Raw genomic sequence first — 16,145 nt, 5'->3', positions numbered from 1 at the left:
CCCACGCGGGCGGGCGCCTGAAACAAAGAGAAGCGAGAGTCAGGGCGCCGCGGGTGCGCGGTCAGTCGGTCAGCGCAGAGCCGGCCAGAGGGTGCCCGCGGAAGCCCGGAGCCCGGCCGGCCGGCGCAGCCTCAGGGCGGGAAGATGCCGCGCGTCGTGCCCGACCAGAGAAGCAAGTTCGAGAACGAGGAGTTCTTCAGGAAGCTGAGCCGCGAATGTGAGGTGAGGCAGGCGGGCGGCGGGGAGGCCGCGGCGCGCCCCGAGCGGGCCCGGGCGGAGAAAAGTTTGGGCGGCGCGGCTCCCGGGAACCCCGCGCCGGCGCGCCTGCGGAGGGGCAGTCTCGCCGGGGCAGCCATCTGCCCGCAGACTCTGGTTGCCCTTATCGGTGCCGCGCGGGGCGGGCGGCATCGCGGATTTGGCTTCTGATTTCGGGCCGTCTCTGCCTTGCAGATTAAGTACACGGGCTTCAGGGACCGGCCCCACGAGGAGCGCCAGGCGCGCTTCCAGAACGCCTGCCGTGACGGCCGCTCGGAAATCGTAAGTCGGCGGGGCAGGGGGCCGGGGGCACAGGGGAGCGAGCCGCGCGCGGGTCACTTGTTGCGCGGGGGCCGCCGCGGCCCAGGCCGGTTCCGGACGGCGCAGCGGACGCCGCGGCTCCCGGAACTGAGCGGGCGCCGTCTCACTTCCTACTCGGGATTCAAAATGCGAAACTAGACACTGGCGGGCCGCGTCCTCGCGGGGAGACTCTTCCCTGTGGTTCTCGGCGGGTGGATTATGTTTCCCAGACACGACTCGGCAAACACTTTGCCGCGAGTGGAACTCAAACCGGAGCCCAACTAAACAAGGAAAGGTCTTTGTATAGGCTGTGACACTGATTAAAGAAAGGGTCGGTTATTAGTAGGAGGAAAACACCCTTACGGAAAAAATTGGGCTTCGTTCAAGATTCTGATTCTTGGGCGATAGTTTGTGTCTTAGACGCTAGATTTTTCGTAAACCTATATGTGAAACTGTCTTATTTTCAGTATAGCTGAGAATAAATCTGAGAGTAAATCCAGTTATCTGTCCTAATAGAGGGGGAAAAAAAGCCCTCAAGAACGTGCCATCTTCTTTTTTTAGAATGTTAAGCTTCAGGAGAATCAGAAAGAAACCATTTGGTGTTTTTTTTGTTTTTTGTTTTTTCCCCAAACCTAAAAAACATATCCCGTTTAGGCCTGAAGTTACTAAAGAATCGCATGGATTTGCAAAACCCACTGTTGATCCGAGGCCCTGTTTTAGGTGGTGGATTTGGTGCCTTACCTCCATGAAACCTAATGCTGAAAAAAATTCAAGTGTCCTAGTTCCCCTCATCTCCTTTTGGTTTGTCCTACTGGAGGTGCTAATGAAGAGAGAATGATGAAGCCAAAAAGTGCATAGGAAAAAACTAAAGAGAAGAGGTTGATTATTAATTTTAAAAGTTGAAGCACTGTATAATGGAATCTGATTATCTGCTCCATGACTTGGACCATTGCATCTGCACACACTTGAAGGTATGGAAGCAGTTTGAATTTAGGTTAACAATAGGAAGACATATTGAAACATTTGCTTCTCCCATTCCTTGTACAGTAGAGAATCTATTTATTGGTATTGAGACATAATTCACATATCATAAAATTCTCCCTTTTCATCACTGAAATCGTTTATTTTTAAAAAATATTTTGATGCTTAAAATGAAGGCTTTTTAGAATTGTATTACAGATCATGAGAAGATACTGGCTAAATTTATTAGGAACTCTAGAATATTTGGTCATTATTGCACATTATAAAAGAAAGTGTCTAGATTTTAGCCCACTTTTTTGAGTGTTTGTAATAGTTATATGATTCAAATGTACAGGACAAATACTTTCTGGTTTTGGCACTGAGTGGTAGAAGAATCATTCATTAGCTGGCTCGGTGATTATATCATCCTTTGTCTGGATTTCCTTTTGGAATAGGTGGATGGTATACCCAACCCATGGATGTTTTGGAAGTAACTTTATATTTGGAAGGAATTTCACATTTCCCTCTCTTTCTAGTCCCCCCCCCCACCTTTAATTCAATGTTAGCCATATTTAAATTGAGAGATTTTTAGCTTCTAGAGGATGGAGACCACATTAATTCCATTTATGCCCCCTCTGTATGGGTTTTGCACAGTGTCTTTTGCATTATAAGTACTTGATTATTTGAATTTAGAGGTTACTTCGTTTAATGCCCAAAATATATCTTATGACTTATAAACAGGCTGTGGTTTTTACTTATTTGGTGGTGGAAAATAGGCGTGGAAAAGGCATTTTTTTGCTTCTGTTTTGATAGCAGCCATGTATATAAAAATATGAGTAGTTCCCAAAACTATATCCAACACTTTCTCCGCTCTCTTTTATTCTTTTTATTATGAACATCTCCTTAACTTTATCAGTGAGGTTAATGAAGGATTTATTTTGTATTTAGATGCGAAACAGTGTAAGGCTGTGATGCTCATCTCTTCTTAGTTATAAAACTTATCCAGACTCCATATCATAGCATGAAATAAAAGTGATTATGGGTGAGGGGTAGAATTTATTTGGTAAAATCTGATTTATTCCTTATATAAGCTCTTGTAGTAGGAGTGTTAGAGATATCTTCAACACTAATGATTAATAAAAGAAAAAAAATACTTATGAGAGGTATGGTGACTACTGTGAAAGCAGTAAAAACTATATATTTTTAATCCTGAAGATGGAAGAATAAAAGGTATGTTGGACTGGCACAGGTGTGCTATTTTACAGTTTAATGAAACCTGTATAGTCAGGACATTCTAGAAATCCTCCATACAGACACTTTTACCAGTGTGACATCTTTATGTTTTCAAACAGAATTTTCCCAACTCCTAGGTATGTGTAGGTGTTCCAGTAAAAAAAATAAAATAAAGAGTTCTGTGGTCAGATAAATTTGGGAAATGGTATTTTAGAGTGATCTGTTTTTACCACTTCTCCTGTCTTAGAGAGGGCTGTTGATGAGATAATGGACATGAAGTGATGAAGCAGGAAATCTCTTCTGAGGTTGGCCTTCAGGCAGGAGGTGAGGTAATAAGAGCTGCGGAGTGTCTTCACCTAACACAGAGCTGATTTGGGGTATACTGGTGGCAGAAGGATTTGTAACTAGGTGAATACTGAAGAAACATGGCTACGGGATTTTGACAGAGCGTATTCATTCATGGGCAGAATCTCTTATCTGCCCTGAGAATTTCATTATCTGAGACTGACAAGGTTGGCTGTCTTCTTCAGCTCAAAATTACTTCTCATTGTATTTAGCAAATACAAGTAGCATTTACTTGGTACTGTTCTAAGCACTTTACAAATACTGGAAACTGAGGTTCAGAGTTAAGTAATTTGCCTCAGGTCACACAGCCTAGGCAGTTTGCCACCTAGTGTCTATTTTCATTTGAACTATATTAGTTCATTTCAGTTCAATGGTTGTTTTTTAAACTTATGCTAATAGTGGGCAAATTTTTTTTTTAAGATTAATATTGTAATATTGATGTTTGTTCAGTCTCTATTCATATAAAACATTTACCACAAGAAAAGGTATCCCAGTTATTAGGGAAATGCCATTAAAGATGTCTATAGAGATTTAGCAGTTAGGTTGACAGTTGTACCTACTAGTACCAATCATAGGAAGTACTGTAATTTTTATCTCTAAAGCATCTAAGCCCTTAATCATCAGGGGAACCAGCGGATAGCTGAATCAACTAATGCTTTAAACAAATTGCCCAAAAATGTGAACTGCTTGCTTTCAGATGAAGACTATGCTTGGAAACAAATTATGCTTAAGAACTTTAGTTAGTAAAATAAAGCAAACAAAAAGTTCTCTGATTTCAACAAAGAAGAGTTTACATTTAGATGATGAAAAAAAATTTTTTTCAAATGCTTTTTACTTATTTCTTTCATATTTTCCCTGGGGAAGAGGGACATGGTTATTTCCATTCTTTACTTGGGGGAAATATAGAGTAAATTGCTCAGGGGCTACACAGAATGAGACTGTATTGAAACGGTTTTAGATTGTTCTGTCGAGCTGTGCCATCCAAATCTTTTATAAATATTAGATGAATACTTTTTTGTTATTGTCAGAATCAGTTCTCCTAAAGTCGGATTTTAGAAGATGCATATTTTTTTAATCATCCAAGGTTTTAGAGAGATGAGAAGTAGTCACATCACATGCTAGTGTATGGTTTATCAGAGGAGAGACAGTCCCAGGTGCATTTTTTTTTTTTTTTCAGTAGGAAGGTATTAACATTTATTTGTATTCACTGTGCAAGTGACTGGAATTTGGGAAACTGGATAAAATAGACACCTATGGGGATGAAAAGGTCTGTATTTTTTAAGCTGAACCTTTCCTGAAACTAGAATTTTTGTCTCAGAGAGAATTCTGCTAAAAACCATAATGGAGGATATTGTCTTCATCTTATAAATTTTGGTTATTAAAAAGCACTTGAGGGCTTCCCTGGTGGCTCAGTGGTTAGGAATCTGCCTGCCAGTGCAGGGGACGCGGGTTCGAGCCCTGGTCCGGGAGGATCCCACATGCCGCGGAGCAACGAAGCCCGCGAGCTACAACTACTGAAGCCCACGTGCCTAGAGCCCATGCACTGCAACGAAGAGTGGCCCCCGCTCGCCGCAACTAGAGAAGGACTGTGCACAGCAACAAAGACCCAACGCAGTCAAAAATAAAATAAATAAATTTATAAAAAAACAAAAACAAAACTAGACTGTCCAGAGTCCTGGGTTCTGCTACTGCTGCAACCTAGCTTTAAGACTTTGGGCAAGTTTTGAAACTTCTCTGGACCTTAGTTTCCAGATCTGGAAAATGTGGATAATAATCCTTACCTTGCCGCCTCATAGGGATGCTGTCATGATAAATAGTAGCTTCCTTGTTTGTAAAATGTGAGTTGCAAATTAGACAGTTCTTAATCTGGGGGTGTTCCAAGAATCCCCTTGGAACTATGCAAATTTGTGTGTATATCTTTCTGGGTATGAGGTCTGTAGTTTTTGTCAGATTCTCAAATGGGCAAGTGACCTGAAGAAGGTTAGGAAACACTAGATTTGAGAATCTCTAACACCCTTTCTACTCTTAAATTCAAATTCCATTCTCCCTCTATGAATAATATATATGAAAGCACTTTGAAAGACTGCTAAACAAATGCAAAGTATCATTCTCCATCTCCCTTTATGGATCTAGTCTATGTAAAAGTCATAGCCATACTTGAAAAGGTGATCCCGCGTCTCCTGCATCGGCAGGCGGACTCTCAAGCACTGCGCCACCAGGGAAGCCCCTCCAAGTGCATTTTTAACATGGGTTTTGGAGCGTAGTGTTTCTTGAGCAAGAGAAATCAGGAAAAATTAAAATGTCTCATTTACACAACTTTAAATTGTGGTATGCTTTAAAATTCAAAATATTCAGCTCTTCAGTGATTTTCACATTTAAAAATACAGGTTTTTAAATACAGTGATGGTGGCTTCTGGTTAGACATTAGCAGTGCACTATACTAACGTCAGCAAAAAATGACCTGAAAGAAAGTATTGATTCCATGTCTGATTTTATATTTAAGCAGCCAATGGCAAATGTCCTCAAAATGGAATCAGATGTTTGTAACTTAATACTTAAGAAAAATGATGAGTGCATGTTTTTTTACTTTTAAGTAATCTTGGTGCTGCCTGGCTTAAGACAGAAACTGATGTAAAAATAAATGACTGCCTGCATAATTTATGTAATGTCCTGCTCCTGATCCTGTTTGTATTGATTTTTCTAAAAGGCTTTTGTGGCCACAGGAACCAATCTGTCTCTCCAGTTTTTTCCGGCCAGCTGGCAGGGAGAACAGCGACAAACACCTAGCCGAGAGTATGTCGACTTAGAAAGAGAAGCAGGCAAGGTAGGAAACATTTCTTTGCAATTTGAAATACTGTGGATTGTTTTATTATTAGAGATTATCTGATGCTTTACATTTTAATAAAGAGATCACAGGTCTGATTATACAGGCATATGATCAGATTTGTTTTCATTCCGTATTATAAAGGTATAATACAATTTTTAAAAATCAAATTTTTTATATAATTTTATTGCTAATTTCATGTTTATATCATTTGCTATAGAAAGTTCTAGCCCTTAAAGAGACTAGTGTGCTTTCTTACATGTAACATTTGAAACTTAATTCCTTTAAAGTGTTGACAAGAAATTTTTTGTTCTACTAAAATGTGTGTGACTATAGTGTTGTAAAAAAAAAATGAAATTTAGAGAAAAATGGGAAAAGCCTCTGTAGGCTTAAAATTTAATAATATTTGGAAATAGTTTATGGGTAGCTTTCTACTTCTGTTAATATAGCAAATTTAATTTGGAGAAAAACAATGTGAAGATGTTAACTTGGAAATAATTTTTTTGTTTTGAGGAAAAGCTTCTGGGAAACATAAATGTCTTAAAATTATCATGTTGGAAGTTTAGGTTGAAGATATGAAAAATGTAGTTGGAAATGTTTAAGCTGAGAGCCATATTAAAATCTAAGTTAAATGTGTTTATGATTTTGATGAAATGTTAATGAAAAATATCTTGGAGTGGTTCATCTTTTAATGTGGAAATTGACTTCTTGAAATAAAATATTTAAAGAAAGAAAATTTTTTGACCTCATTTTATACTCAGTATTTCTCCTGTTTCCTTTGCAGTGTATTTCTATACCTATTTTTATTAACTTGCTAAATTACTTTTCTAAGTGTCATCGTGAATAGTATAACCTATCACTTTATTTGCAAAACATAAGGAACATCTAAATAGTCCTTTGAGGAACTTAAAAGATTTTTGTATTGGACTGTATTAGGAAAAGGATTTTCTTTTTATTGATTGATTGAATTTTTGAATTTTATTTTATTTTTTATACAGCAGTTTCTTATTATCTATTTAATACATATTAGTGTATATATGTCAATCCCAATCTCTCAATTCATCCCACCACCACCACCCCTCCGAAAAGGATTTTCTTATTTTGTATATATACAATGAAGAGGGGTTTTTTGTTTTCTTTAATTTTATTTATTTATTATTTTTAAAAATAAATTTTATTGATTGATTGATTTTGGCTGTGTCGGGTCTTCGTTGCTGCGCACGGGCTTTCTCTAGTTGTGGCAAGTGGGAGCTACTCTTTGTTGTGGTGCGCAGGCTTCTCTTGTTGTGGAGCACGGGCTCTAGGCACACGGGCTTCAGTAGCTGTGGCATGTGGGCTCAGTAGTTGTGGCACATGGGCCCTAGAGCATAGGCTCAGTAGTTGTGGCGCACGAGCTTAGTTGCTCTGCGGCACGTGGGATCTTCCCAGACCAGGGCTTCAACCTGTGTCCCCTGCATTGGCAGGCGGATTCTTAACCACTGCACCACCAAGGAAGTCCAAGACCACATTATCTTTGGACTTAAGCCATTGAGATGTTTTCACTTATATGATCAACAAGAACAAAAACGTTAGATGGCTTATTCTAGAATTTAAAGGTTTTGTTTTCAGATATATCAGGAAGAGTGCTAGAACTGATGTAAGAAACTTATATTTTAATACTTGTTTTATAATTTTTTTTCTGTAAAGGGCCAGAGAGTAAATATTTTGAGTTTTGCAGGCGTATGTTCTCTGTTGCAACTACTCAGGTTCGCTGTTACAGTGTGAAAGGAGCCATAGACAATACGTAAACAAATGAACGTGGCTGTGTTCCAAGGATGGTAATGCTGGCAGAAATCTGTATCTTTCCCTCAGATTTAAATCTGTAAATGTTTGTGCATAGATGATATATTTCTCAAATATAATTTTACCAACACTTGTACTACACCAGCAGAATCTAGGGGAAAAAAATTTTAATGAAAAAGAACCCTGCTAGTATATCCCTCTATACCACTGGGATAAATAAGTACTCCAGTGAATTTAGAGAAAAGATAACCCGTGTTTTCTCATCCATAGAGCTCAGGCTACAGGGTCTCTTATTTCTCTTCCTCCTTTTTTATGATGTCTTTCTGATAACCATTAGCGTTTATTTCTGTGCCCATAGGACTAGAAGCAAAGCAAATTGAAGGAATTTCCCTAAATGTTAATTATTTGCCTCTGCTCCTTATATTGGATCCAAAATCAGTGTCCCTTCTTCCACATACTCTTGACCTTGTTACATCCTAAGGCAGCTTAGTTCTCTTCCCATTCCAATTATCTATTTTATACATATTAGTGTATATATGTCAATCCCAATCTCCCAATTCATCCCACCACCACCACCCCTCCGAAAAGGATTTTCTTATTTTGTATATATACAATGAAGAGGTTTTTTTTGAGAAGATGAGTGGTTAAGCCTTTCAAGTTAGGTATAATTAAGTCCTGGCTTCACATACTACTTCATTTATTTACTCTGTAACTTTGGACAAGTTATTTTATCTTTATGGTCCTCAATTATAACGTGAGTTTAATACATATCTCCCAGGGTGGCCCTAGTGATTAAATGAAATAGTGTATATAAAGTGCTTAGCTCAGTACCTGACACAGTTACTCAAAAATTCATTCAGAAGTTCTTTGTTGAACACCTGTTATGTGTATTGGGTGAACACTGTCCTGGGCACTTGAGATGCATCCGTGAACAAAACAAAGATCCTGCCCTAGAGATTGTTTTATGGAAGGAATGGAGTAGTAGGCAATATCCATAGTACATAAGGTATGTAATATGTTACAGAGTGGTAAGTGCTCTGGAAAAAAAGGAAAATTAGAGTAAAATAAGAGTTATCAATGAACAGGAATGTCTGTAATTTTAAATAGGATAGTCTGGGTAGAGAAGGTCATATTTGAGCAGAGACCCGAAGGAGGTTAGGGAATGATGAGCCATGCAGATATCTGAAGGAAAGATGTTCCAGACAGAGGACACAGCCTTGTAAAGGCCCTAGAGTGGGAGCTTGCACAGTGTGTTTGTTAAACAACAAGCGGGCCGGTATGGCTGGAGTAGACTGAGTGAGGAGGAGAGGAGGAGGAGAAGAGATGAGGGAGATATCAAGGAGCCGGTTTACGTGACTATGGGAGGCCATGCAACAACGTGGACTTTATTCTGAGTGGAGTGGGGAGTAGTTTCTGCTTTTTGAGCACATCAGTGATATGATCTGCCTTACGTTTTGAAAGGAACACTCTAGCTGCTGGGTTAACAACAGGTTTAGGGGGCAAGAGTGAAGTAGGGGGACCAGTTGGGCTATTGCTTTAGTCTTGGTGAGAGACTAGGCTGGTAGCAATGGAAGTGGTGAGAAGTAGTCATAGTCTGGATATATTTTGAGATAGAGCCAACAGGATTTGCTTATGGATTGGATGTAAGGTGTGAGAGTCAAGAATGACTCCAGGGGCTTCCCTGGTGGCGCAGTGGTTAAGAATCCACCTGCTAATGTGGGAGACGCGGGTTTGAGCCCTGGTCTGGGAAGATCCCACATGGCATAGAGCAGCTAAGCCTGTGCGCCACAACTACTGAGCCTGCGCTCTAGAGCCCACAAGCCACAACTGCTGAGCCCGCGAGCCACAACTATTGAAGCCCGTGCTCCTAGAGCCCATGCTCTGCAACAAAAGAAGCCATTGCGATGAGAATCCTGTGCACCACAACGAAGAGTAGCCCCTACTTGCCACAACTAGAGAAAGCCCACAGGCAGCAACGAAGACCCAGCTCAGCCAAAAATAAAATAATAAATTTTTTTTAAAAATCTTAAAAAAAACGAATGACTCTGGGCTTTCCTGGTGGCGCAGTGGTTAAGAATCCGCCTGCCAATGCAGGGGATGCGGGTTTGAGCCCTGGTCTGGGAAGATCCCACATGCCGCGTAGCAGCTGAGCTCGTGCGCCATAACTACTGAGCCTGCGTGCTGCAACTACTGAAGCCCACGAACCTAGAGCCCGTGCTCCACAACAAGAGAAGCCACCGCAATGAGAAGCCTGGGCACTGCAACAAAGAGTACCCCCCACTCGCTGCAACCAGAGAAAGCCTGCGCGCAGCAACGAAGACCCAGTGCAGCCAAAAATAAATAAATAAAATAAATAAATTTAAAAAAAAAAAGAATGACTCTTAACTTTCTGGTTAGAGCAGCTGGGAGTATGGGATTGCTGTCATCTGAGATGAGAAAAGCTGTGGGTGGAGCAGTTTTGAGGAGCAGTTTAGGATATGTGTGTTTGTGGTGGTAGCTTGTTGCAGCTTCTGTTTTCTCACCACCCACCCTTAACTTCTTAAGTTATGGCACTGCTTTTTCATAAGTGACCCTTTGCTTATCTCAAGAGTTCAGTGGCTTTTTTTTTTTAAATCAACTTTATTGAAATATAGTTTACTTACCAAAAAATGCACCCACTTTAAGTGTATAATTTGAGTTTTAACAAATGTACACACCCATGTAAACACCACCCACAATCCAGATAATGTTTCAGTCCCCTCAGTGCCCTTTTACAGGAATCTGGGAGTGGCTTGGCTGGGTGGTTCTGGCTTAGGGTCTCCTAGGAGATTGCAGTCAAGCCCTTGGGGCTGTGCAGTCTCTGAGGGCTTGGCTGGAGCTAAAGGATCCCCTTCCAAGCTCACTCATCACTTTCGGTCAGTGGCTTCAGTTCCTAGTCACATGTTCCTCTCCACAGAGAGAAAAAGAATGAGGTCACCCTGCTTTTTATGACCTTTTCTCTGATCACTTGTGTCTTCTCCTGTTCATTAGAAGTGAGTCACTAAGTCTAGCCCACACTCAACAGGGAGGGGGGTGGTTTATTCACAAACATGAGAGGAGGCTGGGGTCATTGGGGCCATCTTGGAGGCTGGCTACCACAATGTTCACTTAAATTTGATGAATTCAGAAAAAAATTAGAATGCTAATAGGAAACAGAAGCTCCATAGTCTCTTTGATTTGAAATATGGCTTTATGATCTAAGAAAGTGGTCTTAGCAAAACCAGTCCTTTTATTCATTCTTTCTACCTTTGTGTTTGTAGGAATATTTTCAAACCAAGGGTCTTCAGTAAGGAAGGTCTGTTAATGGATAACTGACCATCAAGTCAGAGCACACAATTTTATAGTCTGTCTTTCAAATATATTTGAAACTTTTGCACCCAGGTATCTAGTGAGTTGTCTACATTGACTCTTAATAAGGGTCTTTCTTAGAAGAGGTTTAAAATAATACAGTGTAGTGGAAAGAGCTCTGGATATGAGTCAAAAGACAGTCATAACTGGTTTCCTTACCTGTAAATGGGAATCAGAATGTCTTCCCTATTCATATACCTCATGTGAGGATTAAATGACGTACCAGAATATGTGAAAATGCCTTTTAAATTGTAAAGCCCTATCCAAAGTTAGGCTATTTGATGGGTTTGTAGGGTGAGATTATAGATAATCAAGGAGTTTTAGTGTTGTAGAGTGCCTTAGGTCAGCTTCACTTCAGGTAGCTCTACTATGTTGGGAGACTGCATCTTTCCCAAGTGGTCCATCTGGTATTTTATAAACCTAAACAGCCAAAATGTTTATAATTCTTCCTTAACTTAAACTGCTTTCCTCTAATTTAGCTGTCAGAAGACAAGGAATGCAACAGATAGAATTGAAATCATTCTTATGTTAAATTTTTGTAGACCAAGCAACACCCAATTCATTTGATCTTTCCTCTTAGAATCTATTTCCAATTGATTTTTATTTCAAACAAATACAGATGATTATGGATGACTGTAAGTTATTAGTCTTGAGTGGTCAGAGTAATGGTTTTTGCATGCATTGTGTTTTTGAAAGCCTCCTTAGGTCTTTAAATTAATGATTGTTTATGCTTACTACATGATCCTAGTTTGTGAGCATGAAGGGTATGAAAACACTTTATAAACTGAACAAATGAACTTTATAGTGCTACTGTTTACCATTTTTTCTATGGAAATTGAATATACTATCTAGTTTTATCTAGATATATCTAGAATATACTATCTGGTCCCAGAAAAAGCAGTTAAACTTTATATGGTTGTTGCATTGCTATTTATACCTTATGATTTTAATTGATAGTCAGGTAATGTTAATAGCAGACATTGGGAGTAATTATAATGTGTATGGCGTTAGAGTAGGTACTTTTAAACATTTTTGATAAGTTATGTGTTTTACTTTTTTTGTCCTTTCTGAACATTTATACTTAAAATGAAAATCTTGTATCATTCATTTTCATCAGCATAAAATAACAAAGCAAAATTTAACAGCATTTGATTTAATGCATGAGGACAAACTCTTGTTTTAAATGTCTTCAAAGGTCTGTGACTGCTGCTTCTGGAGTGTTTTGCTTACTTGCTTGTGGGATCTTTGTCCCAAAATAAATACTGTGTCTGTTTATATACCATCCACAATTTGGCAGAGTTTAGAGGACTCCTTAATGTTAGCTTTGAGAAATCCGTATTCAAGCTCAGCAGCAAGTTCCCTCTCCTCCTTATACAGCCCAGTCACTCCAAATAAAAGATATCTGTGGTAACGCTTCGGAATGTGGTTTCCCCAAGAGAAATTGAGGCAACTTTACAACTAATTTGTCAGATCTAGACTTTAAGTATTTCAATTCAACTAAAACATGAAGTATATTTTCCAGCACTTAGTTATCAACAGTTCAGTGCATTGAAATAAGTAATCTGGGCTTTTAGAAAAGTTTTATTTCAATAACTTTTTAAAATAAATTTATTTTATTTATTTTTGGCTGCATTGGGTCTTTGTTGCTGTGCATGGGCTTTCTCTAGTTGTGGAGAGGTGGCTACTCTTTGTAGCGGTGCACAGCCTTCTCATTGCAGTGGCTTCTCTTGTTGCGGAGCACGGGCTCTAGACGCGTGGGCTTCAGTAGTTGTGGCACACGGGCTCAGTAGTTGTGGCTTGCGGGCTCTAGAGCGCAGGCTCAGTAGTTGTGGTGCACGGGCTTAGTTTCTCCGTGGCATGTGGGATCTTCCCGGACCGGGGCTCAAACCCGTGTCCCCTGCATTGGCAGACGGATTCTTAACCACTGAGCCACCAGGGAAGCCCTATTTCAACAATTTTTAAATCCAAGAAGAGTTGACTGACTTTATGAAGAAATAATAATGTTTAAAAATGAAAATACCATAGTACCTTCCAGTTAGAGTTACATTAATTTTCATATATGGTAAATGTACCTCTGAAGTATTTGAAGATAATGTACTCTTTTTTTTTTCTCCCAGGTTTTTTGAGATATAATTGATATATAGCATTGATCTTTTCCCCTTTTTTTTTTTCCCCTTGAATTGCATTATTTGTCTAGATTTACCTTTTAATGTAAAGATAACATTTTAGTCTTGGCCATATCTCAATTATATATTTCAAGTTAGAGATGTCAGGAAATAATGTCTGAGAGAAGCATCCTTAATTCTTTCCCTTTTTGCTTCTGTTTCCTACCCCAGTATTTTTGAATGATTAATTCAAACACTGCAAGGATAAAGACTATTGAAATGTTCAACTAAAGAAATCAGTTTTTGAGAAGGGCTGCTATATCCCAGCTTTACTGCTTCCCATTTTCTTTTGTAATTGTTTTTTTCAATTGTCATTATTGAGATATAATTTATATACAACAGAATTCACCTATTTAAGGTATATAATTCAGTGACAAATGTGTACAGTCATTGGTGTGATTACTACCACAATAAAGATACAGAATATTTCCATAACCTCAGAAAGTTCCCTCATGCCCCTTTGCAGGCAGTGTCATTTCAGGTAACCACTATCTCCTTTCTATTACATACTATTTTGTCTTTTCTGGAATTTCATGTAAATGGAATCATACAGTATGTCGTCTTTTGTACTTAGCAACTTGCTCTTGAAATTCATCTGTATTGTGTGTATAGTAGTCCATTCCTTTTTATTACTGAGTAGTATTCTACTGTTTGGACTTGTAACACTTTGTTTATCCATTTACCAGTTGATGGCCGTTTGAGTTATTTCCCCTTGTTTTGGCTACTCTGCTGCTTTGAACATGTATATACGAGTCTTTTATGTAGACATTTGTTTTCATTTCTCTTGGGTAGATATATAGAACTGAAATTACTGGGTTGTTTCATGAGTATAACTTTTTCAGGAACTGCCAAACTGCTCTCCAAAGTGGCTGTACAGTTTCACATTCCAACTAGCTATGTACGAAAGTTTCAGTTACTTCACGTCTTTACTAACACTATGTACTGTCGGTCTTTTTAATTTTAGACATTTTAGGGAGTTTGTAGTGGTATCTCATTTTGGTTTTAATTTGCACCTCCCTAGTGACTAATGATGTTGAGCATGTTTTATGTGCTCGTGTGCCATTTGTGTATCTTTGGCAGTGTCTGTTCAAAAGTTTTGCCCATTTTTTGATATCAAGTTATTATTGAGATGTAAGCATTTTTTATGTATTAAATACAAGTTCTTTATCGATATTTTTGCAATTGAAGTTTTATTATGAGTCTGTTTTAAAGTAGAGATAGCCTTGACTGCATATAAAACATTGTATTAGGGGACTTAGCTGGTGGTCCAGTGGTTAAGACTCTGCGCTCCCAATGCAGGGGGCCCCGGTTTGATCCCGGGTCAGGGAACTAGATCCCGCATGCTGCAACTAAGACCCGGCACAGCCAAATAAATAAATAAATAAATATTTTTAAAAATAAAAAATAAAATATTTATTTAAAAAAACATTGTATTAGGGCTTCCCTGGTGGCGCAGTGGTTAAGAGTCCACCTGCAAATGCAGGGGACACGGGTTCGTGCCCCGGTCCGGGAAGATCCCACATGCCGCGGAGCTGCTGGGCCCGTGAGCCATGGACACTGAGCCTGCGCGTCCGGAGCCTGTGCTCTGCAACGGGAGAGGCCACAACAGTGAGAGGCCCACTTACCGCAAAAAAAAATTAAAAAAATAAAAATAAATAAAAATCATTGCATTAGGAAATATAAATACAGGTTCTGTCAAAACTGCTATAATGTTAAGTGTAATGTTGGCTTCTGTTGTGCCTCTCTTAACTTCCTCTCATTTGTAAACTTTAATGCTGCCTGGCTCATAATGTTGATAATCTTGAAATTAATGGTAGTTCCTTCAAGAGCTTGATGTATTTTTCTTTAAGTCTTGATTGATTGATTGATTGATTGCCGCATTGCATGGCACGTGGGATCTTAGTTCCCCAACCAGGGATCGAATCCATGCCTTCTGCATTGGAAGCAGAGTCTTAACCACTGGACCTCCATGTTTGGGTTTGTTTGTTTGGTTGGTTGGTTTTTCTGAGCTTGTGTTTTTATTTTGTTTATTATGGTAAAATACACGTCACAAAAAATTTACCATTTTAACTGTTTTTAACTGTACAGTTCAGTATCGTTAAGTATATTAAAACCGTTGTGTAACTGTCACCACCATCCATCTCCAGAACTTTTGTCATCTTCCTCAAACTGAAACTGTACCCATTAACCATTAATTCTCCATTCTCCTTTCCCATGCCCCCAGCCCCTGGCAACTGCCATTCTACTTCTGTCTTTGTGAATTTGATTCCTTTAGGTACCTCTTATAAGTGGAATCATATGGTATTTGTCCTGTTGTGACTGACTTAGTCCCCTTAGCATAATGTCTTTAAGGTTCATCTGTGTTGTTTCAATGTAGTGGGGTTTCTTTTATATATATATAAATTTATTTATTTTATTTTTGGCTGTGTTGGGTCTTCGTTGCTGCACGCGGGCTTTCTCTAGATGCGGCCAGTGAGGGCTACTCTTTATTGTGGTGCGCCGGCTTCTCTTTGCGGTGGCTTCTCTTGTTGTGGAGCACCGGCTCTAGGCACGCGGGCTTCAGTAGTTGCGGCACGTGGGCTCAGTAGTTGTGGCTCATGGGCTTAGTTGCTCCACGGCATGTGGGATCTTCCTGGACCAGGGATAGAACCTGTGTCCCCTGCATTGGCATTCTTAACCACTGCACCACCAGGGAAGTCCCTCAATGTAGTGTTTTAAAATAACCTTTTTCCTGACAAAAGAAATAAGAAAAATTTGGAAAATACACTTTTAGAAAAGATATAAAAATCATCCATAACCTACCTCTTAGAAAACCATTGTTAATGTTTTGTTATATTGCTGTTCTTATTTTTTTCTGTGTATATTTAAATTTTAAAGTAAAAATTATTCTATTTGATATAGCATTTCCTTTTTTT

General features: G+C 39.3%; 1 protein-coding gene across 2 annotated transcripts in view; it reads left to right on the top strand.

Moving 5' to 3' along the window:
* The window catches only part of CBFB (core-binding factor subunit beta), a 61,862-nt gene continuing 45,717 nt past the window's right edge, over window positions 1–16,145 (top strand). The window contains exons 1-3 of one of the 2 annotated variants that reach the window (XM_007457303.1): window positions 1–222; window positions 451–537; window positions 5,801–5,917. In XM_007457303.1, the coding sequence (XP_007457365.1) occupies window positions 145–222; window positions 451–537; window positions 5,801–5,917 (282 nt within the window). In that variant the 5' untranslated portion in view covers window positions 1–144. The remainder of the gene's footprint in view (window positions 223–450; window positions 538–5,800; window positions 5,918–16,145) is intronic. The other variant, XM_007457302.1, reaches the window with a different exon arrangement.

Source organism: Lipotes vexillifer, unplaced genomic scaffold (genome assembly GCF_000442215.2).
Source record: "Lipotes vexillifer unplaced genomic scaffold, Lipotes_vexillifer_v1.1 scaffold504, whole genome shotgun sequence".
Taxonomy (NCBI): Eukaryota; Metazoa; Chordata; class Mammalia; order Artiodactyla; family Lipotidae; genus Lipotes; species Lipotes vexillifer.
The sequence above is the reverse complement of the archived record's forward strand: the minus strand, read 5'-3'. Positions and strand labels throughout refer to the sequence as shown.